General features: G+C 42.2%; 1 protein-coding gene across 1 annotated transcript in view; it reads left to right on the top strand.

Moving 5' to 3' along the window:
* The first annotated feature begins 1,288 nt into the window (after window positions 1–1,288).
* cubn (cubilin (intrinsic factor-cobalamin receptor)) overlaps window positions 1,289–26,115 on the top strand; it is an 83,365-nt gene continuing 58,538 nt past the window's right edge. The window contains exons 1-19 of the mRNA XM_085362601.1: window positions 1,289–1,401; window positions 1,618–1,747; window positions 4,341–4,436; window positions 4,651–4,689; window positions 4,792–4,893; window positions 5,413–5,516; window positions 6,272–6,398; window positions 6,636–6,804; window positions 8,096–8,227; window positions 9,980–10,075; window positions 10,337–10,461; window positions 12,308–12,500; window positions 12,911–13,029; window positions 13,237–13,471; window positions 14,332–14,513; window positions 14,819–14,981; window positions 23,193–23,383; window positions 24,727–24,883; window positions 25,205–25,380. Coding sequence (XP_085218727.1) covers window positions 1,289–1,401; window positions 1,618–1,747; window positions 4,341–4,436; window positions 4,651–4,689; window positions 4,792–4,893; window positions 5,413–5,516; window positions 6,272–6,398; window positions 6,636–6,804; window positions 8,096–8,227; window positions 9,980–10,075; window positions 10,337–10,461; window positions 12,308–12,500; window positions 12,911–13,029; window positions 13,237–13,471; window positions 14,332–14,513; window positions 14,819–14,981; window positions 23,193–23,383; window positions 24,727–24,883; window positions 25,205–25,380 — 2,649 coding nt within the window. The remainder of the gene's footprint in view (window positions 1,402–1,617; window positions 1,748–4,340; window positions 4,437–4,650; window positions 4,690–4,791; window positions 4,894–5,412; window positions 5,517–6,271; window positions 6,399–6,635; window positions 6,805–8,095; window positions 8,228–9,979; window positions 10,076–10,336; window positions 10,462–12,307; window positions 12,501–12,910; window positions 13,030–13,236; window positions 13,472–14,331; window positions 14,514–14,818; window positions 14,982–23,192; window positions 23,384–24,726; window positions 24,884–25,204; window positions 25,381–26,115) is intronic.

Genomic DNA, 26,115 nt, shown 5'->3' with positions numbered 1-26,115 from the left:
ACAGGTGCAATCTCAGCAGCATCTAATATGTTTAACCAGCTTTTCATTAGAGAGTGACGGTTAATTATGTCACTCACCGCTCAAGCCTTTTAATTCAGCGGATTTTGTTGTTACTTATATATTTTATTATTTAAATAAATCCAGGTGTAGGTCTGTGTTTCTGAGCTGATGATTTTTTCTGAGCTGACTTTTTCATAGATGTGGTTCTCTCAGGAAAGCCACTACAAACATTTGCTCTACAGAATATGATGCTGGACAATATAAATTACTTCAAATGAGCAAAAATTTTTAACATATACAGCAGAAATATTAATCACTTTAAAGTTCCTGCGCCCACAACAACAAGAACAACAGAATATTTTTTGGAAATATTAGATGGATGGATAGATAGAGGAAGGAATGAGTGCACAAAGTTGAAGCTGTCCAAATGTTTTAGTCACTCATGTCACACTCATGTGAGTTATCTTTTATGTAACTACCAATATTGGCTCATCATGTTTTGCGTTGTACTACTATTGTTACAGTATTGGAAAGCTATCATGAATCACAGCTAGATGAGCCTTTCAAAATGTAAAGGAGGCTTTTCATATGCAATTAACTGTTTTGAGCAGCCATCTATCACAATTACTCAATGATTTGTTGATTTGCAGGTACCCAGAATGCAGCCTTCGATATTTTGTCCAGTAAGTTACCAGAAATCTCCCCCCCCCCTTAACAATGTTGGAAAAAATGCACACATTAAAAAAAAACAACTCTTACACCCAATGTACTTCAGATGCCTGTAACTTTGACAATGTTCATATTATAAACATAAAGAAATGCATCTTTATGGCAAAATCAACCAAGGCTCTGAGACTTTCAGGTGGGAACATTTTTTCATAAACATGCAATATGAGTTTTAGAATTCTAAATTAATTTGCCATAATTTAATCATGGTCGAAGCATGGAAGGTTCATTAATAAAGATATAAAAATCTTGTATGAAAACAGTCTTTGTTTAACGTTAACCATGTCTGAGATCTGCAAATTTACGCTATGCACATAATGTCACCTGAAATGGGTTACTTATTTCTTAAAATCATGTGAGTGACATTCTTTTTAACAATAAACCATAGTTAAACCATAATAAACCACAATAAATAAACTATAGTTAACCATTTGGGGCAAATTGAGATGTACTTTATGGCTGTACTGTCAGGTCAAAGTCTTGGCAGTGAGCATTAGAGTGTGGCAGCATGTAAAACCCCAGTAGAGTTGCTGAGGGTGTCCATGCATCACATCCATTTTCCATGGCAGGGACACTGCGGCTATACTACGCACTTGTATTCCTTCTGGTGGGATTGCAAGGAGAGCTGAATGACCCAGCACAACAAGGAAGCCAAAGGAAGATTAGCAATGACCAGTGAGTTGGTGTTTATAAAAAAATTTTTTTTTTACGCTTTTCTTTGAATATTTCATGTCATTAAGATGCCATGTTATGCATATGATCACATTTGTCTTAAGCTTTGATTCTAAGAGAATAAATGTATTTGTAATAGTATAAGTCGACCCCATTTTTTTAACCATCGCCTTTACCGACCTAAATATGAAATGGAATTTTGGACATTTGAATCTTTAGGCCTTCCATGGTGTCAGATAATGGTCACCTTGTCTTCACAACTGGTGACAATAAAGAAATCCGTTTCCAGACCTCAGCGTCAGGCCGGGTTAAAGTGGGAAATGAAGACCTCACCCAACTTTTGAGTCAAGTAAGCTTTCTTTTACCAGCAGCAAATATTCTTCTTTTGTTATTTTACAAGATCACTGCCTCCGTGCGATGGTCATTTCAATGATAGTAAGTGACTTAAGGCACAACGATTGTGATGGTTATGGTATATAACATCCACATTTTGAAACACCCAGGGACAGCCTCAAAAACAGAAGCAAAGGTCATGTCACATTATTAGTGAATGGCATCCTAACAAAGTGAATAAAAAATAACAAATTACTTAATTAAAATTAATAATGTTTATAATATGTAATTTTTTCCATTCCTAGCAGACACGTATGCTCCCACACAGATAACAGTTCACTGTCTTATCCAGTCACTAATTACTTTGGTTCTTTTGTTTCAATCTAGTAGTTAAAACAAATGTTTGTACTGCCACTCGTACTGGAACAATAAAGCAATTTTTCTGATTTCTCAGCCCAATAAATTCTCTCTGACTTTTGGAAGTATGTAATTATATCTCATCACCTTTTAATGACCAAACACTGCTGCTCATCATATGACACTGTGAATCATTAACAAGTTAGGAAGCCAACAAAGCAAGACCAAAGCTCAGGGCTAGATACATTTGAGTCAGTACGGCATTAAATTTTTCAACATTTTTATGATGAATAGTTTTATGAGTAGGTGCTAAGGCTAATATAGATAAAATGAATGTTTTTTTTGTTTATGTTTGGGGAGGAACATTTTTGAGTTATAGCTCAAAGATTTCTAAATTAAGATGCTGTATTATGACTACTGTAATTAGGGTGCAGATATGTTTGGTTCTTGGGCAGAAGGTGGGCTAGATGTCGTTGTTTATTTTCAATTTATTTCACTTCATCATTTTATATATGACATAAATAAACACAGACAGTCTGACAGACACACAGCTATAATCTCCATGCTTATCCTTATCAGGATTGCAGGAGGAACCCTATCTATACCTGGAAAACTAATACTCAAATACTATGATTTATAATTCTCCCCTTTCAGTTTGTGTGTAAAATGAAGACATGTTTATGTGAGCCTAAAAATATCAAATGGTAATCAAATTTCATACATTTTTGGCAATCATATTAATGTGTTGACACATATTATTATTAGAATAGAATAGAATAATCCTTTAATTGTCCCACAAGGGGAAATTTGGTTGTAACAGCAGCCAAAAAGACACATATACAAACAAACAGTACACAGGACACGGAACAGAAACATACACAATTTTTCTTACATATTTACATTAAGGACAATGGTTACTATAAACAGAGTACTGTACAGTTATTAAATGAAATAAAAAATAACTACAGGTAAGAGGCAAACCAGGTTGTAGTGCGAATCGGTTAATTAACTTATTGCAGTTACAGCATTGATGTAAACATCTGTGTTTGTTGGGAGCAGTTGTGATTGTACATTCTGACAGCCTCAGGGAGGAAGGACCTGCGGAAACGCTCCTTCATGCATCGAGGATGCAGCAGTCTGTCACTGAAGGAGCTCTGCAGTTCAGCAACATTTACATGCATGGGGTGGGAGACTCTGTCCATCAGAGATGTTATTTTGGCCAGAGTCCTTCTGTCTCACACCACCTGTACTGGGTCCAGGGTGCATCCCAGAACAGAGCTGGCCTTCCTGATGAGTTTATCCAACCTCTTCCTCTCAGCTGCCGATAAACTGCTGCTCCAACATACCACCATTACAACTTCTTTCAAAGTAATAAACATGTTCTGATAATTAGATGATGTTGCTTCCTGGAGAGTACTTTCACACATTTGCATGTCAACTGCAGCATGACTGCATGTCAAGCCTTTGTTACTCCCAAGGATTTTATAGTTGATAAAAATAAATATGGAAGTAAAACCTAAAAACAGGTGTAATAACCCTATAATATAGTTAAATTGGTAAAAGCTTTTTCTAAACAACAACAAACAACAACAGACAAATTTGCAAAGTGCTTTACAAGACAAGGTAGAAAACAAGCAGCCCGAAAACATTTGAGAAACGATAAAGGCAAAAGGGGACTAGCAGCATAAATTCAAAAACAGGCAAATTAAATGCATGTATAAAATAATTAAAAGAGCCTTGGCTAAGGACCTGACATTATGACAGGCCACAGAAGATCTGAAATATACTCAAGTATAAGTCCAGAGTAGGCCTTAAAAGGCTAAAAACACAAACACACATGATTATTGTAAACGTTTGCAACAAATGTTCATGCAGTATTTTTTTCATATGACCGTACATTAGGTGGATGGTGAAATCTTTTATTGCATAAATAAAAGCTTTAGCCTTTTTTAAATAATTTTCAGGATAGTGATGATGATGGGAAGTAAATTCTTAAGTTAACTTTTTATTTGAATGGCAGCCAGGTGAATGGAGACCAAAAATATTTAAAAATCTAAAATATATTTAGTTTATTAAGCTAATCTAAAAATGCAAACATATGAATAGTTTCTTTTTTACCCCATTTACTTTATTCTTATCTGATAAATTTAATCACAAATGCAATATGACTAAAAAGAATCAAATCATGTTTTAGACCCCTCCTTTAAAGCTTTTTAACACTGAACCGTCTGTTATGGACTTTCTAAATGCAGATTAAAACCAACAAAGATGACATTGACGACATTAAATCTCACGGAGGAGCCGTCCCTCCTGATATCACCAACAAGCTAAACCAGCTTGATACCAAGGTAGGACAAAGATAGTTCCTGGTGGTAAATAAAATCATTTTTAATATTGCCATTAACTTATTTACTACTGGTCGTGTTACTTATGCTCACTTCATTCCTTTTATTTTACCCTAACCCATGAATAATTTTGATTCAGTAAAGTGAAGTGCTTATAATGAAAAATGTAGCCATTGTCATCAAACATATTTACACTGCCTCTTTTCTTTCTTGTCAGGTTTCAACACTTGAGAATAAAGTGGTCACACTTGAAGAGGTGAGTCAGAAAAAGTCAAGAACTTCTATTGAAGTTGATGGTCATGGCTTAATCTGTTTACCATACCTAAGATATCATGTCTTCCCTTGTTTCCCCTTGCAGACAGTGCAGAGGGTGTCTTGCAGCAGTAATCCCTGTCAGAATGGAGGAACATGTCTCAACTTATTAAACTCATATCACTGTATATGTCCCGGCAACTGGGGGGTGAGTTCAGTATTGTTCTTCATATTCTTCATAACTTTTACAGGTTGTTATTTATGGATTGTAGACATTTACCAAAGTCGGCGGTTAGGACTGTTGCCTCGCAGCAAAAAAAGTCCCTGGTTCGAGTCCACTGTGTGGATGGACCTTTCTGTGTAAAGTTTGCATGTTCTCCCTGTGTCTGCATGCCTGCACGCTCCAATGACATGCAGTAAGTGGGGTTAGGTTAAGTGATTATTCTAAATTGCTCTTAGGTGTGAATGTGAAGGGTGAATGGCTGTCTGTCTGCAACCCTGATATGGATGTGCAGAAGAGAATGGATGGATTAATACGTGGGTGTGATATTACTAAATAAAATAATACCCAGAAACCTCGAACTTTTAATCCCAGTACTGTTTTAGTATAAGACTTTACTGCGTTCCTTTTCGTTGGGTCCTTGTTTTCCTGCATTATATTTTGATAAACCCATGTTTTCTCTTGTCTCTCTCTCTCTCTGTATGTGTTTGTGTGTCTGTGTGTTAGGGTCCTAACTGTGCAACAGATGTAAATGAATGTCAGGTCTATTCAGGAACGTCACAAGGCTGTCAGAATGGGGCAACCTGTGTTAACACTGCTGGATCATTCACGTAAGTCTTATGCCTTGCTCTTTTTACTTACTAATTCTATGAGTGCTTTACATTATGCTGGCTTATGTCACCTCGTGTCTTTTCTTATCTATCTTTTGATCCATAAGACTTTCTCCTCCACATCCTGAAGGATTTCCATTTTTTAAAGAAACCTTGATGCCATTATGATTCAATAAGAAAACAAAGTAATGTGTATTTATCAAGCAGTGTAAAGTATGAATGCCAGATGCACTCATGGTACCCACTTTGTATTAGTATTGTGTATATGTAAGATTAGACAGCAGAGGTCCAGTATAGTGTGTCCTTAGCTTGTAACACACAGCTAGCTTTACAAACAGTGGACAAAGAAAGTTTTTGTAATTCTACCTCTGTACACCTTGACAGTGAATTTGGAATGAAATAATTACGATTTTTTTAACACTTGAATGAAAATCCAGAGACTAAAGTCTAGAACCCATGAACATCAACAAAAGTTGTTTCTGATGCTCTGCCAGGCCTTTACAGCAGCCACCTTCAGTCACTGCTTGTCTTCGATAACTTAACAGCATGCTGTACTGGGTAGCGATCAAGTGACTCACTTGGCCATTTCCCTTGAAAAGGTCTTGGATTGCTTTTTCAGTGCATTTTGGGTTGTCATTCTTTTGCACTGTAAGCATTTCTGATCAGTTTTGTGGAATCTGACCATTCAGGTTTTAGCCTGATGCCCAGTCAGGAGAACACATACCCCATATGATCATGCTCCTCTTTGTATGCAGTTGCAGCTGTCCTCCAGAATGGCATGGGACTCTCTGTATGATGCGTTACGATGACTGCAGGAACGCAGGCAGTGACTTGTGTGTACATGGCTTATGCATTGATGCAGATCGAGTCATAGCTGGACAGGTAACTACTCGCTTACCCTAAGATATCTATCTATCTATCTATCTATCTATCTATCTATCTATCTATCTATCTATCTATCTATCTATCTATCTATCTATCTATCTATCTATCTATCTATCTATCTATCTATCTATCTATCTATCTATCTATCTATCTATCTATCTATCTATCTATCTATCTATCAATCAATCAATCTGTTGTTGTTAAGTGTTCTCACTGACTTTTGCTAATTAACAGCCTAAATACCAGTGCATTTGTGAGAGTGGGTGGGAAGCTCCAGCTGGGAACCCAGCGTGTGTGGCTGATGTTGATGAATGTAACCTTCCCAACAAGCCTTGTTCAACCAACCCAGCTGTTCCTTGCTACAACACCCAGGGATCCTTCTATTGTGGAGCCTGTCCCTCTGGTAGTGCTTAATAACATAACAAGCCATAGTATAGCCAGTTCTAAATGAGCATTTGGAGACAGGAGAGACAATTGATGCTAAAACAATTAGTGTAACTCTTTGTTCAGAGCTTTAGCTTTTAATACTATTCTTTGCAGTGATAGCTTTATACCACACAAGTGTTAAGCACTAATTAAGCCATTTGATGTTTTTTTGTTGTTGTTGTCACTTACTATGGTTTATTTACAGTTGACACTTGTCAGGTTATTACAATCCTATATCAGAAATGGATGAATGGATGAAATGAAGACATTTTACTATTTCATGCAAAAATATGTAATTTGATGGCAGCAACACGTATCAAAAAGTTGAAACATTTTTACCACTGTGCAGCATTCCACTGTATTTTAACAACAGTTCATAAACTAATGGAAAATGGGAATAGCAGATACTGGACTGTTCTCTGGTTTGTGATTCTACCTGTCAAGAGGCCTAGATCTTCTTTGTTGGATTTTTTGTTTGTTTTGATGTATTGTTTGATTTAGCACAACAGAACAGTTTTCTACTTTAGCCAAGTCCATTGCAAATGAGCTTTGACTCAGAGAAGACGACTGCATTACAGGATTTCTTTTTTTGCATAACAGAGCTTTAACCTGCATCTATGGATGACACAGCAAACTGTGTTCACAGACATTTGTTTCTGAAAGTGTTCCCGATCTCATACAGTGATTCCTGTGACAGACTCACGCCTGTTTTTAATGCAGTAAAACGTGATTCCCTGAAGAACCTTTTTAGCTCTGTCCCTTGCACAAAGAGATTTTTCCAGAAATATTTTGATGATAACATGTAATGTAGATGATGAGATGTTCAAAATCTTCACAAATTTCAGTTCAAGAGCAATCTGAAAATTTTGCACAATTCATAGACACAGTTTTGTTTTGTTTTTTGGCAGAGTGGTGTGCCTCTGCCCAGCTTTACTTCTGAGAAACTCTGCCTGTACACAGTCATATGACATCCCAACTTTTATGAGTTATGTGCCATTAAATTCAGACTTAGTTAATATTTTTCATGAAGTAGTAAAATGTCTCAGTTAAACATTTAATATGTTTATTATGTGCTATTATCAGTAAAATGTATTTTTTATGAGATTTTTACGAGTAATTAGAAATGATGTTCCAAGATTTGTTTTAAAACTTGTAAAGTTAAATAGCATTTTGCATCTTGTGCTATCCCAGTTTGCTAATGAGTTGTTGAGATTTGTGCATATAAATAGATTTAAGATTTTTCCTCTCATTTTCTCTGACATGGTTAGGCTGGCAAGGAAATGGTTATAGCTGTCAGGATGTGGATGAATGTTTGACCAATAATGGCGGCTGCTCCACTACTCCAATGGTTCAGTGCTTGAACACCATGGGCTCTTTTCACTGTGGTCCCTGTCCTCCAGGTAACTCAGCAGAGAACAATACTGAATGTCACGCATATGTGCAGGAAGATTACCTATAGCTTCTACGGCTTGGCTCCACTTAATCCCTGAAATTGCTGGTGTACTTAACCCAAGTAAAAAGCTGCGCTTTTCAATAAAACATTTTGAATCACCACATAGCCTGACACCACCTGGTCCAAGATACTACATAACATACCATAGCACAAAGTACACAATACTGTAGCTGTGAGAGAAACATTTACAAGATATGTGGTGTAGAAAAAACTAATTTAGTTTCATTTTTAATGCAAAGTGCAATGGAACTCTGGATATTTAAACTAGTGATGTGTCGGTCGCGAACGAAATGGCTCTTAGAGCCGACTCTTTGAAGTAAACGACGCCAGCAGGCTCCTTATTGGCAGCCGTGGGTTGTTTTTTTGCTTTCTCTCTCTCTCTCGCACTTTCTTCCCCGCTTCACTCCGCGTGCGAGCCTTGTGCTTTGCGCTGGGAAGAGGGGGGAGTTAGTTACACTCACAGTAGCACAGGAACAGAGTGGAGGGAAAGAGAGAGAAAGAGAGCCAGGGACAACAAGGTCACATTAGAAAGGTATAGTAATCATCCACAACTATTTTCAGTTGCGAATGATAAAGGATTCAGAAAGTTTATTCATGCAGGTCCATATGACAGAGAATATGCATGTTCTTTTTGTTTTCATATTTTTTCATATTTATATTTAATTGTGTTGTGGTTTGCAGTGTTTTGTGTTGTTTCACTTTAAATTTGTTTAAAAGGAAAAAGCTGAAAATAGTTAAAAGTTGAAATGTAAATAGTTGATTTTGTATTATATGATTTAAATGGACTGATTCTTATATAGCGCTTTTCTACTCTCACGGAGTACTCAAAGCGCTCTATTTACTTATTACATTTTATGTGGAGTGAATAAATAAAAGTATATTTATGGTGGCCGCTAGAGACAAAGCAGTACAAACCCCAAAACACGTACAAAACACAACAGAAGTGCTCCAGGATGCTAGGGGGCAGTGTTGAGCTTTTGTTACCTAGTGGCTACACAAGCCAGGAAGTACCAACGATTGGACTTGGTGTGTGGTAGTAACAGGTAAATGAACATTTTTTTAAATTATTTGACTATATATGAGTGCTTGTGTATAAATACACAAACAATACACATATGCTTTCATGCTTTCAATTGTGTAATTTAAGTGATCTAGTAGCTCTGCTTTCGAAGTTCAGTTAACGCTAGAAATGTGTTTTGGAGTTTGTACGTGCTTCGGGGTTTGTACGTGCAGGGGTCACTGTATATTTTTATATATAAGCATATATAAATAAAACCACGTCTTTTTACATTAGTAATTCCTTTTGTGCATAATTTTATATTGTTGTTAATAATAAATTAATTAAAGCAACAAAACAACCTGAAGAGCCGGTTGGGAGCCAAAAGAGCCGGCACTTTTTAGCAAGTCGAGCCGAAAGAGCCGGTTCTCTAAAAAGAGCCGGAAATCCCATCACTAATTTAAACTCTAATTCTTTAAAATGTAAATATTATAGCTGTGAAAAATTGTTTATTACTGCATGTTGAGTATCTGGCTGTAAAAACTCTTTGTAACTCTTGTCTGTTAAAAATAGAAATATTTTTGTTACTTAGTCAAATAGCTGGGTGACTGACTGTGGCTCATCAGATGTGAAAGCCACAGTCTGAGGGCACAAAGTGTCATTTGCACTGATAACTCACAGATAACTCCTCTGTTTTTGCAGGCTATGAAGGAGATGGGAAAGCATGCACACAGTCTAACATCTGTGATACTAACAATGGAGGCTGTTACCCATTAGCCACCTGCAGTTCCAGCCCTGGTAAGAAAAGACAAGAAAAAAGAAGCATGGGTTTATTGCTTTGTATGTCAACCAAATAAGAATGAAGCATGAGCAAATAATACCTACTTACTACTGAAAGAATGAAATAAGTACTATTTATTTCTTCTTTCTGTACTTCTTCCTGAAATTTTGCTCAATTAAGAGTTATGTATGCATCTGCTCATCTGATTCCCCAAACATCATCAGTAGTCACCAAGTCTGATCAAACCCCTTTCTATTCAAATCTCTTGCATCCACCAGGATCAAGTCTCCCAGTCTGTACCTGCCCACCAGGCTACATAGGCAATGGATATGGACCAACTGGTTGCACCCAAACCAGCAACATCTGTCAGACAAACAACCCCTGTGTCAATGGACAGTGTGTGGTGAGTGTGTGCATGCGCATGTGTACTGGAGTAAAAATTAGGAAAAGAATTCTGTCTGTAAACAACACTTCTGTGGAGTCTTATATGACTCCCTGTAGCTTCACTCCTCCTGTCATCCCCAAACCCCCCATCTCCATAGAGACTGTTTGCTCCCAGACCCTCAAAAACAAACCAAAAATCAGCAAAAAACAAATTAAGTAGAACATTTCATAATAAAAGAATATTGTAATAATGCCCTTAACTACACCTAACAGTAAATCAACTAAATGTGAACTATTTAACAGTAAGTTTCTCACTTCTAAGTTCCTGTTAGTAAATTGTTTCATAAATGATTAACATAGTCACTCTGCTTTGCCCAGACCTAGTTACAGCAGGATTAATATGTTAGTTCAAATGAATCATCAGGCGATCTCTGGGACTACTGGGGTCTGTTGGCTCCCTGGAGGCTGGAGAACTGCGGTTGCCTTTTTGGAGTATCTGGGTCTCTGCCTCAGTTGGTGGCGGTGGGTGACTGGGGTGTGCCTGGGCTGCTTGTGGTGGTGGGTTCAGTCTCCTGACTGGGGAGCATGACTCTTCTGGGGTCTGGGGGTCTGTGCCCTCTTTGGCTGCCTTGCCATGTAGGGTGGCTGGGGCCCTGAGACCCTGATCTCAGCTTGCACCAGGGTGGCTGGGCTCTAGCGGGGTTCTCTGGGACTCCCACCCCCTTGCCGTGAGTGCCCAATCTATGGCCTCGCTTCTTCTCCTGCCGGGATGGGCATGCTGATATAGCCGAGATGTGTCTTGGAAAAGCAAAATATGTTTGGCACAACATGCATTCATATCATAATTCTGATTGCAGAAGCTGCCAGACAGGACAGGATTTAAATAAATAAATGAATCATGACCTTGAGTCTGAATCCTCAAAGCACATGCAGAGGAGAAGATGCAATCTTTCTCACTGGAAAATTAAAAAAGTGAAATAACTATTCTGGGTGATTTATCATCCATGGAGATGTTGAAAATGACAGTCTCAGCACTGCATTTTATTATACCCAGTTGGCTTCTTTTAAAACATAAATGATCCCATTCATTGTCCTAATCACACTCTGGATATTCACATATGGTATAGAAACTGAAACCCCTCTTTTGTCAGACCAGGTTCTGTTATTGATCAGGATTTATTTTTATAATAATAGACTATACAGCACTGCAGAATAAATTGTCTTTCTGAGAATGTAACTAAGTTTAAGGCAGTGATCTTGTTCAGGACCACATGCCACCACAGTGCAGAGCAGCTGCCTAAACTTTCATCGCACAGAGGTTGATTATTTTCTTAATAGCATTACGTCCTCTCTGGATACTGTGGCTCCTCTGAAAAAGGAGGCAACAAGTGAGAGATGCTCGACTGTCTAGTATTACTCACAAACACGCACCTTAAAACAGACAACCCATAATCTGGAGAGGAGAAGGTGTTGCACTTATTTAGAAAATCTTTGTTTAGCCTGGAAAACAGTTTTAAAAATATAAAAATAATAAATAGTATATAACAATAAATAAATTGAATCGATTTTGGAATAAGGCTGTGACATGACAAAACGTGTGAATGTTTTCCAGGTGCACTGTATTTTTGGTTCCTAGAGTTTTTAAAAGTAGAATGTGAGCCAGAGCCTTCAGATACCAGGCTCCTCTAGCTCTATAGTGAAATAAAATGTACCACGAGCGATTTTTTTTTAATCTTTTTTGATGTGTCATATTTATTTGAAATGTGTTTTTATATTTACTGAATGAATCTTTGAATGCCTAATAAATCCTTGATATGAAAACAAAGACAAATCCGTTTGCAAACATAAAACCTGTGCTACCACAGGACATCACCTCAAATCCTGGCTACATCTGCAACTGCAACTCTGGCTGGGAAGGCGTGAACTGTGACCAGAATATCAATGAATGCTCAAGCAATCCCTGTCAGAATGGAGGAACGTGTACCGATGGCATTAATGGTTTCACGTGTACTTGCACCACCCAGTGGACTGGCGAGTTCTGTCAGACTCCTCAGCAAGGTAATGGGAAGGATGGGCTGAGAGGGTGTGGATAAACTGAAAACAGATGAGGAGAGGAGAGTGAATGTGACACGGAGAGGAAAACGCCGGGAGCATAGAAAATAAGCTGCAAAGTGCAGAAATACAATTATTCATCATCTGTCTGTGGCCGAGTGACTCAATAATCACTTTATATTACAGAAATAGAACTAGAGTGGATTATTTTGTTTTTTATTATTACACAGATAAATCGTAGCTTTACGCTTCAAACTACGTTAACATGACTTGTCCTTTAAAATGGTGTGTGGTTAAAGCTTAAGAAACATGATCGCAAACCAGTAAAGATGATTTCAAACTTCAGCAGCATGCAAGCTAGCTTCTCTCCCAAGGACGTTATCAAGGTTAAAAACCAGTGTGAATGTGTGTTGCAGTATGTGGAGGGTACCTGACTGGCCCTGCTGGTTCCTTCAGTTATCCTAACACCCCAGGTCACGATGAATATGATCACGAGGTCAGCTGTGCATGGGTGATCCACACTGATGCAAACAAGGTGTGTTCCTGTTCCTCTCAAATTGAAATTCTAGACAAAAAAAACTTTTTTTGTTTGTTTTGTTCTGTTTTATTTCGTATTTTCATGATTTGGGTTTGTGAGGTGGTAGTAAATATGGTGGTGCAATGAAATGTGTTAAATGCTTACACATCTTTGGCCCTTACTAATGTTTACTAATTAGTCATTTATTTCTGTCTTTTCTTCTAGATCCTGCGCATTACCTTTCCATTCTTTGATCTGGAGAACAGTGCCAACTGCAACTTTGACTTCCTTCAGATTCACGACGGGGAGAGTGCTTCAGCTTACATGATCGGAAAATACTGTGGCCAAAATAGCCCTGCAGAGCTCTTCAGCTCCCATAATTCTCTGTACTTTTGGTTTCGCTCTGACCACTCTGTCAGTGCCGGTGGCTTCACAGTTGCTTGGCAGTCTCAGGACCCAGGTCAGTACAGTTCAAGTGTTTTGGTTTTGAAATTTGAAATATTTTGAAGCTTGAAGCTGGAAAAAAAATTGGCATGAGGTTGCAATTGCAATTAAATGTGCCAACAAATGAAAAAACGAATTTATATATTTAAATAAATAAGTAACGATAACGAGCTCATTTCAGTAATGGCTAAGAACAGTGCAAATTTGTGGGTCATAAATGAGCAAAGTTGTTTGTGAGTGTTTTCGTTACACTTTTAATTAGTAGTTGATAACCAAAAGGCTAAGCACAGCATTTACATTCTGTGCTGTCTTTTAAAATGACATCCATATTGTAACTGAATGCCCATATGATGAAAAATGTATGTATGTGTCATATTTACATTACATCACCCCTCTTCTTGCAGTCCTTATCATTTCAAATAAATGAACGCACACAAAATTAGATTAGCTTTTTTCAGTGTCGTGACTTGTGTGCTGCAGGCCGTAGAAAATCATATTTATGTGATTCCTTTAAATTTTCTCCTAATAATATTTTGTGCTCTATAACTGAAATTCCAGTTGCAAAATTGACGCTATGCCTTTTTAGTAAATCCTGGCTGTAACTTTTTAAGACCCAGTGAGGTGTTTGATATGACACAGAGGGTTAATAAATCTGGTCCGTTACAGTTAGTAATGTCTCATTTATAATTTTGAGAGATCTTGGTTTCTATTACTGAGTTAGGCATGGGAGCTTGTGTTTTGTTTATTTGATCATACTTACATTTTATGACTCATATGCACATTGTGTGCAAATGAACAATGTTTTCCTGTTAAGTTAATAGAAAACAACAGTTGTATGAATAATTTTGATTTATTTAAATCCATTTCTAATCTCAGTGTGTGGAGAGGAACTAACTGCCCCCTATGGCAACATTAATTCACCTGGTTATCCTGGAAACTACCCACCTAGTCGGGACTGCTACTGGACAGTAACAGTGGACCCCGGCCTTCTCATTACCTTTGCATTCGGGACTCTAAGTCTTGAACATCATCCTAACTGCAACTTTGACTTTCTAGAGGTAAGAAATGGCACATTACCCACTTCACTTTGAAAGCATGTTTTTGTGTTGTGTGTCGATGTTTGCGGGGACAGTCCTCTTTTTGACCACTTTATCTCACTCAGACCTGACACATACCTATGTACTCTGTAAAGCGGGGTTAAATGCAGCCATACTGCTGAAATGAAAACAATGAAATTATTCCGTCTTACTCGTGTTTGCTACAGTTTGCTATTTTAGGAGGTAAGTGCATTGGCTGAAACTACTACTATGTTTTTCATCCTTACAGTTTTTCCTCTATTGTTTTGTGTCACCAAATGCTTTAGATTCGGGATGGCCTTCTATCTGAAGATCCAGTTTTAGGAAAGTACTGTAGTACTGCATCTCCACCCCCCATACAGACCACTGGCCCAGCAGCATGGATTCACTTCCACTCTGACTTCTCTGTCTCTGACCGAGGTTTCCACATTACATACACAACATCACCAAGTAAGAAACCAGTCATACTGAGTTTTGCTTGGTTAAGTGTATACAGTCATGGCCAAAATTATCGGCACCACTGGAATTTTTCCAGAAAATGCACCATTTCTTTGTTACAATATTGTTACAAGATTGTTACAATTACAAATGTTAGGTCACGGGTCTTCCAGCAGGACAATGACCCCAAATACACCTCTAAAAGCACCCAGAAATGGTAGAAGACAAAGCGGTGGGGAGTTCTAAAGTGGCCAGTAATGAGTCTGGATCTAAATATGACTGAACACTAATGGAGAGATCTCAAAATTGTTGTTGGGAGAAGGCGCCCTTCAAATCTCAGAAACCTTGAGCAGTTTGCAAAAGAAGAGTGGTCGAAAATTCCAGCTGAGGGGCGTAACCAGCTCGTTGATGGTTATAGAAAGCGATTGATTGCAGTTATCTTTTCCAAAGGGCATGCAATCGAATGTTGATTTGTCAACTTTGGCTTTTTCTTCTTTTTTTTGTGTTGATCCACTACACATAAAGGAAATAATCACGTGTATACCAAAGCATTTGTAATTTTAACAATTCTCTGGGAGAAATGGTACATTTTCTGGAAAAATTCCAGGGGTGCCGGTAATTTTGACCGTGACTGTAAGACAGATATATAGTTGTTTGTATTAAATGCTTTTCATTTAGCTTATGTAAACAGAGAAACAGTAAATTGTAGCCTGATGTTTGTCCCTAAGATCTTGAAGAAACTGTAAATATGCAGTGTTGGGAAGGTTACTTTTAAAATGTATTCCATTACAGAATACATGCCCCAAAATGTATTCTGTAACGTATTCCGTTACGTTACTCAATGACAGTAACGTATTGTAACGTTCACAAGAACCAGACGGTTGGGGTCTCAGTTTGTCCGTTTATTCGGCACATAAGCCAGCGGGTTGTTAACTCAGGGGGAAGCGCTCTCGAACTACACCTCTCTTCAGCCTGGCACACACACAGAACAACCAGGTCCCCCCACCCCTTCCTGTACACCACCCTCACTACTTCCTGCAGCCCAACCAAACATGAATCTTAAAGGAACAACAACAGTGTGCAGAGAAAACCAACATGTCACTGTCCAGTAACACTTAACCATCGTTACACTGCCCCCCCAGCAATAAGTTCCTCGTCCCCGAGGGAACGACACAGTCTCTGAGGCGGGGCGGTAGCCTACGTTCCCTCCTTGACCTCCTGAGCCCCTGAGGAGGACGCGGAGCTTCGGGGCTTTGGGGTGAAGAGTCCGAGGGGGGGGAACGCAGCCCCGGTCGGGGGCCCCTCTGAGCAGGGTCATGGACGCTCTGTACACGTCCCTCTGGAAAGGAGGGGAGGGACTGTCCTCTGTAGGGGGCCATCCGGTCTCTGTGCAGCGCTACTATCCTCCCCCTAGGAGGCAACTGCACCCTGTAAACAACCTCCCCCACTCGCTCTAGGACGCTGCAAGGCCCCACCCAGCTGCTATCCAGTTTAGGACACCGTCCCTTCTTCCTCTTTGGGCTGTAGACCCACACCAGCTCCCCAGCACGGAAGTGCCTCCCTTTAGTGGTGATGTCGTAATTCCTCTTTTGGCGAAGGCAGGCCTACGCATTCCTACGCTCTCGGGCGTAGGAATGTGCAGAATCCAGCCGGTCCTGCAGCTTCCTTGCGTAGTCCCGGCCCGGTGGTGCCTCTGGCGCGTCCGGGGGTTTCCCAAAAGCCAACTCTGCAGGAGTTCTCAGCTCTCTCCCTAACATGAGCAGGGCAGGCGTACATTGGGTGGAGTCCTGCACTGCCGACCTGTAGGCCATGAGGGTAAGGGGAAGATGGTAATCCCAGTCCCGTTGGTGTTCTGAGGTAAGGATGGCTAGCTGCTGGGCCAGCGTCCTGTTAAACCTTTCCACCAGCCCATCGCTTTGGGGGTGAAGTGGGGTGGTGCGGGTTTTCTTAGTCCCAAGGCGTTCACACATGGCAGCAAATACCTTGGACTCAAAGTTACGCCCCTGGTCACTGTGGAGGGTCTCTGCTGTTCCAAAGCGGCTGAACATCCCCTCCACTAATACATCAGCGACCGTCTCAGCCTCCTGATCTGGGATGGCGTATGCTTCCGGCCACTTGGTAAAATAGTCCATGGCCACAAGAACATAGCGGTTTCCTCTGTCTGTGCGAGGAAATGGGCCCATGACGTCCACAGCTACTCGCTCCATTGGGGCTCCTGCTGGTTGCTGCTGAAGCTGAGCCCGGGACTGGTCTTGTGGCCCTTTGTGTGAGGAACATGCATCACAGCTGCGGCAAAAGTCCTCCACATCCCTCCGCTGTTGACCCCAGTAATAGCCCTGGCGGAGGCGGCGAAGAGTCTTGGAGACCCCAAAGTGGCCAGAGCCAGTGCTCCCATGGCAGGCTCCCAGCACAGCTGACCTCAGCGACCTTGGCACCACAACCTGCCACCTCTCCTCCCCCGTGGCAGGATCCTTCCAGGCACGCTCCAACACCCCCTCCTTCAGCCTGAGAGCTGCAAACTTGGCCCACAGCCCCCTGGTACAGATGGAAAACCCAGTGACCTCATCCCAAAGGGGTTGCTCCCCCTTCTCCAGCCACTGCAGGACCGGCAGCAGGTCTGTGTCTTGTTCCTGCCGTGCCCTCCACTCCGCTGCATCCACCACCAGAAGAACCCTGCAGGCGAGCTGTGCTGCTCCGTCTATTGTCGTGAGTTCCCGCTCTATTTCCTCTCGCTTCTCACAGTAACGGCAGCCAGCTGCAGCACATGGGCGGCGAGAGAGGGCATCTGCGTTAGAATGGTGCGTCCCTGCTCTGTGCTCCACGGTGAAATTGAAGGCTTGGAGCTCCTCCAGCCAGCGAGCCACCTGTCCCTCTGGCTCCCTGAAAGACATCAGCCACTGAAGGGCAGCATGATCAGTTCTGACAACAAATGCTGTGCCGCACAGGTAGTATTTAAAGTGTCTCACCCCCGCCACCACAGCCAACAGCTCTCGTCGTGTGACACAGTAGCGCCGCTCGCTCCTGTTCAGGACCCGGCTGAAGTACGCCACCACCTTCTCCCCTTCCGGTCCAACCTGCAACAACACCGCTCCCAGCCCCACATTACTTGCGTCAGTAAGGCAGGGCGGGGTCAGGGGGGGCAAGGACTGGGGACTCTGTCAGCGATCTGCGGAGGGTGTCGAACGCCTGCTGACAGTCCTGGGTCCAGATGAAGTCACGGTCCTTCTGCAGCAGGTGGAAGAGTGGTGCGGCTATGGAGGAAAAGCCCTTCACAAACCTCCTGTAATAAGACGCCAGTCCTAGGAAGCTTTTGAGCTGTTTCTGGTCTGCTGGTGTGGGCCACTCGGTAATGGTGTGAATTTTTTCCTCCAAAGTGCTGATGCCCTCACGACCCAGCTTGTGGCCCAGAAACTCCACCTCCCTCCTCATGAAGTGGCACTTGTCGGGATGCAGCTTCAGGCCTGCAGCCGCCACCCTCTCCAACACTTGTCTCAGGGCATCCAGGGCAGCATCAAAGGAGCTCCCGTGCACTAGAAGATCATCCAGGTAAACCAGACACCGTTGCCGTGGGACGCCAGCCAGCACACTGTCCATGAGCCTCTCGAAGGTCGCAGGAGCGTTGCAAAGGCCAAAACTCAGGACTTTGAACTGCCATAGTCCCCTGTTAGTGCAGAAGGCTGTCTTCGGTCTGGATTCCGGGGACAGTGGCACCTGCCAGTAGCCACTCCGCAGGTCCAGGGTGGAAAACCAGGAGGACCCGGCTACTAAGTCGAGGGACTCATCAATCCTGGGAAGGGGGTAAGAGTCTTTCTTCGTCACTTTGTTGAGTGGTCTGTAGTCCACACAGAAACGCATCCTAGGACTTTTTTTCTTAGGCACCATCACCACCGCGGAGGCCCACGGGCTATCAGATGGTTCTATGATGCCCGCCTTCATCATTTCACACAGCTCCCTGTCTGCAGCCTCCTGATGAGCCAGGGGCAGGCGGCGGGGGCGCACTTTAATAGGCTGGGCATCCCCGGTCTCAATGACGTGCTCTACCAAGTGTGTCAAGCCAACATCACTTTCTTTCAGGGCAAAAATGTCACTAAACTCTTTTAGTACCTGCCATAGACTCTCTTGCTGCTGTGGAGTCAGCCCCTCACAGTTCTTTGACCAGATACTCCTCACTGCTGAGAGCCTCTCCTCCTCCTCCGCTCGCTGTTCTGCTGGCTGGTCTGCAGGGGTCTCTGCGGTGGAGGTGGACGCCGCGGCAGATGCTGTGCAGACCGGGGGAGGAATAAGCGGCACCTTCTTCCCATCAGGGAGTACGAGGAGGCCTTTGCCTAAGTCCAGTACACCACCAATGGCTCGTAAAAAATCCAGCCCAAGGATGCAGGCGTCCTGCACGTCAGCCACCCAGGCAGCATAAGACACACCGAGGTCCCCCACCTTGAACTGGAACACTCCCTTCCCTCTCATTGGGGCCAGATCACCGGTCACAGTCTTAAGTTGCACGTTAGTCGGTTGTACAGCAGCTCCGGTTGGGACAATATCGGGTCGGACCAGCGTTGCATTGGATCCCGTGTCCAGCAGGGCCGTACAGGACACCCCCGCAATCGTCACTGGAACATGGCAAAAGCCGCCAACCTGGGTCCAGCCCACAGTGATGGCCGCACCGGGTGGAGGTGGCGGTGGTGTGGGGATGTCGTTCTCCCAGGCCCGTGTACTCCCGCCTACACGGGCCCGTGGGTGTTTCCCTGAACCGCTGCAAGCTTGGGGCACTGCCTGATGAGGTGTCCGACTTGTCCACATCCCCAGCAGCTCTGAGGTCGGCGGTGTGGGCCAGCCCGAGGGGAAGGCGACTGCAGCGAAGCTGTCTGCACCAAACTGCACAGGCCCGCTGGCGTCTCCATCTGTTCCACAGGTGCTGACACAGCCCTCACCACGTGTGCGTCGTCAGCGCCCCCAGAGGATCCTGCAAGCATCTCCCTCTCCAACGCTAGCTCCAGGGCTGCACTGAGTGTGGCCGGCCGAGCAAGCTGAGTTTGCATGCGGAGCTCTTTAGGGCTCAGGGCCTGCAGGAACTGGTCCCGAGCTAACTCCGCCTGCACTGATGGTGGCATGCTGTCATACGCCCTCCGGCAAAGGCACTCGACTTCATGGGCCAAAATGCGGAGGGGCTCACCTGGAAATCTGCGTCTGTTGTGGAACTCCGACCTCAGCAGCACTGGTTGGTTATACTGCCCGAAGCGCCTCTGAAGTGCTCCGACCAGAGCATTATAATCTCCCCTCTGCTCCTCGGTCAGCAGCAGCAGGCATGCAGCTGCATCCTCACACAGGCACAAAGCCAATTGGAGAGCTTTATGTTCCTCAGACCAGCCAGCTGCAACAGCTAACAGCTCGAACTGTGCGATAAACACTTCCCATGGCGTCTTGCCGCTGAACTTAGGCGTTTTTATATTCGCTGCAGCTTGCTGGGCGCCGCCATGTTTGTTTACATCACGTGACGGCGCGCCAAGCGAGGTCGACTCCTTCCCGCCGGAATCGCGGCCGCTGTGCGAACAGTTCCCGAGCCTAGTCAAACCTGGAGAAAATCCAGCCTCGGCAGACAGCCGCAGCGCCGTTTCCCTCACTCCATGGGCGGGCGAGCGCGGAAGAACCTCCCTCTCCTCCGTCTCCTTCTTAATCCTGCCCGGCAACATCCTCGTCTCGTAACGGCAAGCGTCGCCGGCAACAGGGTCTCGGGCGTTCTGGGGTTCTTTTTTCTTTCTTCACTTCTGACACCAATGTAACGTTCACAAGAACCAGACGGTTGGGGTCTCAGTTTGTCCGTTTATTCGGCACATAAGCCAGCGGGTTGTTAACTCAGGGGGAAGCGCTCTCGAACTACACCTCTCTTCAGCCTGGCACACACACAGAACAACCAGGTCCCCCCACCCCTTCCTGTACACCACCCTCACTACTTCCTGCAGCCCAACCAAACATGAATCTTAAAGGAACAACAACAGTGTGCAGAGAAAACCAACATGTCACTGTCCAGTAACACTTAACCATCGTTACAGTATTCTGAATACTTTGGATTACTTAATATATTATCATGCTGTTTACAACAACGTGAATGTACTATTGCTGTGTGATTTATTACTATTACTGAAGGTCCGCGACTCCGAACTGTAGTAAAGGGACCTCTGACTAATACGGCGGGGTCCCTGTCGGCTCGTAGCCGAAAAATAGCTTTACTTTGTTGTGTGGGTCAACTTTTCTTGCGAGAGACAGAGAGAGGCGTTGAAAGACTGCTCCAACGGAACTTATTGTTTTCGGAGGAAAACACGAACACGGTGTACAGTCGAGTCTTAATAGCTTGGCTGAAGTGGTTATTATTATATTTACATGCTTCCAGCTCCCGTTTTTCCTCGATGACAACTCCTACCTTTCCACTCCCCTTTTTCTCTCTCCCTCCTCGCGCTCACAGACCCATAACGTGCAACACGGACTACACTGCCCATGATGCTACATTCTTTAGAGCTATGCTTGTAGCATTCTGCCTGTTAGCTTAGCACAACAACAACAACAACAACAACGAAAAGGCGCTCTCTCACCCAGGAAACACACAGTCGCAGAGAGAGAGAGCGTCGCCCTGTAACCATGGCAACCGTAACGCTGCCGCCTGGAACAACAGAACGTAGCTGTCAAACAAAACCCAAACAGTCCTGACCCGCGACAAAATGAAACAGGAAAGTACCGCAGTGTAATCCATTTATTTCAACAAAGTAACTGTATTCTGAATACCACCTTTTTAAACGGTAACTGTAACGGAATACAGTTACTCATATTTTGTATTTTAAATACGTAACGGTGGTACATGTATTCCGTTACTCCCCAACACTGTAAATATGTACCTTTTACGTATTGCTTGCAACCATTTTTAGCACTTACGGTAAGGCCAGATTTGTTGACAAATTGTTGTGCAGAAAGACAGCATGTTTTATGTTTTGGGCTTCAGTTACTGCTGCATCACAGAGATTTAAGAGTGCATTCTTGAAGAGTGAGATTTCTTTGCAAGGCCAGATGAAGATGTGATAAAAATGTAACCTAATTCTAGATTTGCTCTGTAATACCAGCTGCAAAATAATTTGGTGTCTGTTTCTTTGCTATATAATGTGACAGTAGTTTCACATGCTGTGCAATGCGCTTCAAAGCGAAATGGCTGAAGAAGGTGAGAACAGAGGAATAGAGGAAAGACAACATTGAACTCTGGACCCTATCCGTGCATGATCAGTGCAATTATTTAGCAGTCCATGTCCGTGAAATTAGCAAATCCCCAGTTTTCTTTTTTTTCCCAAAAATTAACCAGCTGCAACCGTCCTGTTAGTAATTGTATTACTTCTCATACAGTAGTATAGCATAATTAACTGTCGTATGCTCTCCTGCTGTGCAGGAACTCCAGCAACACTTAAGGAAAGATGAACAACTTTAGTAATTGACCAACGCGTTTCGGCTTGTGGCCTTCATCAGGGTCATGAAGCCACAAGCCGAAACGCGTTGATCAATTACTAAAGTTGTTCATCTTTCCTTAAGTGTTGCTGGAGTTCCTGCTTTGTGAATTCTTTCATCCTCTCCATGCACCTTGGAAGTTGGTGAAGTTGTGATGTATGCTCTCCTGCTGCCATCTCGTGTCCTTCATGCTGTAGTTCTGATCCATTTTTTTTTATTATATTTGGTCAAAATTATTTGTTTCATGTTAAGCTAAGTTGTAGCTAAAAGTGGAAAAATAATGGAACTTAAAATGAAATGAAATATTTTAGTGTAGAGGGAACAGTTCTGGACTGAGAAACATCCTTACAGTTGTACTTTTTAGGGGATTTGAGACGCATTACTCCCATGGGTTTTTTGGCCCCCTTAGTTTCATATTGCACTTGCGTACAGTTAAGGATGCCATCTTTTATGTGATCTGGACCTGTTTGAGAAAAAAACAATAAGGGTGATTTTCCTAACACTTTGTTTTGTATATCCTAAAAAAAATATTCAATGTTTTTGCATTTTTGTGTGCCTACAATTTGTACAGAGTTTGGATAAATGCTGTAATTGTCAGTTGTCATTGTTATCATTGTCATATTTATTAACAGTATTATCTGTGCAATGCAATCCTTGGATGCTTGGTTTGATTATTCCTAGCAGTGTCAATATCCTGCTTTGTGAATTGTGTTGTGCTTCTAACTCTTTGTGCGTGTTTTTTCTTAGGCGACCCTGGTTGCGGTGGAACATTCACTGACAGTGAGGGCGTCATTATTTCCCCCAACTGGCCCAACAACTATAACCACAACCGCCAGTGTATCTATTTGATCAGGTTGCCAGAAGGTGGGCAGGTGGCCCTCAACTTCACTCACATGGATCTTGAGAGTCACAGTGGCTGTGCTTTTGACTACGTGGAGGTAAGACCTATTTATGTCTCCCAGACAAATATTTTGTCCCTCCTTTTTTCAGAATTTTATATGTGGAAAGAAATCTCACCATACTTAACAAATGCAGTGATTTTTTTAGACACCATTTTGAGAAAATGATTGATAGCCACGATTAGCCTGGGAGCTTACTAATAATCCGACTTTTATTTACAAGTAAATCTGCACATACATGGTCTCTGTACTGGTCCATATGAACTTCAAATTATTTATTTAAATTCAGTTCAATTCAGTTTTATTTATACAGCACCAAATCACAACAACAGTCGCCTCAAGGCGCTTTATATTGTAAGGTACACCCTTCAATAATACATACAGAGAAAAACCCAACAATCAGAGGACCCCCTATGAGAAAGCACTTTGGCGACAGTGGGAAGGAAAAACTCCCCTTTTTTGTGTTGCCTGTCCTGTTTGGATCTTTAACCATCAGAATTGTTGTCTGAAGGCCAAGAAAGATGCCAAGCGGATTTACTTTACCAAGTGAATCATCATGGCCTTGCCATATTGGTCCATTTGATTGACCTTAATTATAATTATATTGTATTTATTTGATTTGATTTTTGGTTGTTACAGACGGGACAGACATTATTGGGGGATAGGACAGGTAGAAAGAATGAAAGAAAGAGAGGGAGAGAAAGAAAAATAGAGGGGAGAAGAGATGGTGAGAAAAGGGGGAGGAAAAAAAAGAAAAACAAACAAAACACCTTGATCACCTGTATGAAGATAAAAAAAAACAAAAAAACAAAAAACAGGAAAAACTCCCTTTTAACAGGAAGAAACCTCTGGCAGAACCAGGCTCAGGGAGGGGCGGGGCCATCTCCCGCTAACGGTTGGGGTGAAAGAAAGAAGGCAGGATAAGAGACATGCTGTGCAAGAGAGACAGAGATTAATAACAACTATGATTCACTGCAGAGAGGTCTATTAACACATAGTGAGTGATGTGTGTCATGGGAAGCCCCCGGCAGTCTTCACCTATTGCATCATAACCAAGGGGGGATTCAGGGTCACCTGGTCCAGCCCTAACTACATGCTTTAGCAAAAAGGAAAGTTTGAAGCCTAATCTTAAAAGTAGAGATAGTGTCTGTCTCCTGAATCCAAAGTGGAAGCTGGATTCAGCAGTTTGCACTGTGCAATTGCCAGTTACTGCAAAAGCTTGACTGCACTTCTTGCTGAAACATGTAAATGTGAAAAATACACAACAGATAAGAAATCAGGGTGGGGTAAATACTCTCTCACAACACCATTGCTCGACAGAGAGTTGTTATCAGATTAACATTCCAGCTTCTGTCCTCTTGTTCCACCTCCTTTTTTTTCAGGTCCGTGATGGGAGAACAGAGACTGATCCTCTAATAGGGAAGTACTGTGGAAACACCCCGCCAGCTCCTGTTCTCTCATCCTCAAACGTCCTGTGGATTCGCTTCAAGTCTGACAGCTCAGTCAGTCGAGCTGGATTTAGGGCTGTCTATACTGTTGGTGAGATTTGTAGTGTGATATGTTTTATATTTGATGACATTTTATGCTATTTTTGTTTAAGAATATTCACTTACATTTCTCTTAGTTGGCAGTTAGAATTAAAGCTGCAGGGATAATACTAATTTGCTTTCCTTGTTGTCCCATTAGTTAACAGAAAATATTTTACAGTGACATGAAAATCATTTTTTTGAAGTTTTTTTTAAAGCATAGATTTTATGCAGACTTGCTCAATCAAATATTTGTGTGTGTAATTATGTATATTTACGTTCCAACGTTAACTCCACTTGCCACTGACTAAACATTACCTCTCCCTCTCTCCAGCTTGTGGAGGTACTTTATCTGGGAGTGGGCAGTTTCACTCTCCCTACCACCCCAATGCATATCCCCATAATAAGGTCTGTGAATGGGTGATTAACCAGCCAGAGGGTTATGTGGTCACCCTTGACTTCCTGTCATTTGACGTTGAGGGAGGCTCCTGTCGATATGATTATGTTGAGGTAAATTAATTTTATATTAGTTCTCACAGTTAGATATTTTAACAGTACTCTGAGTACGACACACAACAATCTCAAATAAAATAGAATAATAGCCTCATTATTTGTCCTCTTCTTCTTTATCTTCCTATTGTTCTTCTTCTTTTTTATTATTATGGTTATTTATATTATTTCACTGTGATAAAAACATTAAGGAAATGAAAATGTTGCAGACAATAAAAAGTGATAGATGAGTAACATTACTGATATTATTTTACATCAAATAAAACATATCCAGAGGAAACCACAAGAAACATTTTCATTCATTCACAAAACAAAAATATGAACAGATGAACATTTCAATAATTGCAATAATTATGAGGAAATCCTGGTTCAAATTCTGATTTATGGATTTGAAGGTGTGATTAATGTGATTAATGATTAACTGTTAAATACCTGGAATGGAATATAATCTAGGCTTAATAGGGATGACCTCTTAGGCTGTTTCTATGCTCACCGCGTCACTTTTGTTGTGGGTGTTGCATGACGATTTTCACATCAGTTCTTGTGTCATGGTGAGATGACGGTCCACCTGTGTACTGGAGCTTGTCCCTCAGGTTCTTACAATACATCAGGACCTGTTGCCTCCTGAATTCACACCTCACTTGGTTTAGTGTGAGGGACATGTTTAAGCGGGTGGAGGGGCAGCACATTGGGGAAGTTAGTGGAAGGGTGAAGACCTAAGCTGGGAGTGGGCCA

This window comes from Diplotaxodon limnothrissa, linkage group LG9 (genome assembly GCF_057381915.1).
Source record: "Diplotaxodon limnothrissa isolate DT_005_m linkage group LG9, D_limnothrissa_male_GT1.1, whole genome shotgun sequence".
Classification (NCBI taxonomy): Eukaryota; Metazoa; Chordata; class Actinopteri; order Cichliformes; family Cichlidae; genus Diplotaxodon; species Diplotaxodon limnothrissa.
Note: the sequence above shows the minus strand (reverse complement) of the source record. Positions and strands in the feature narration are given on the sequence as shown.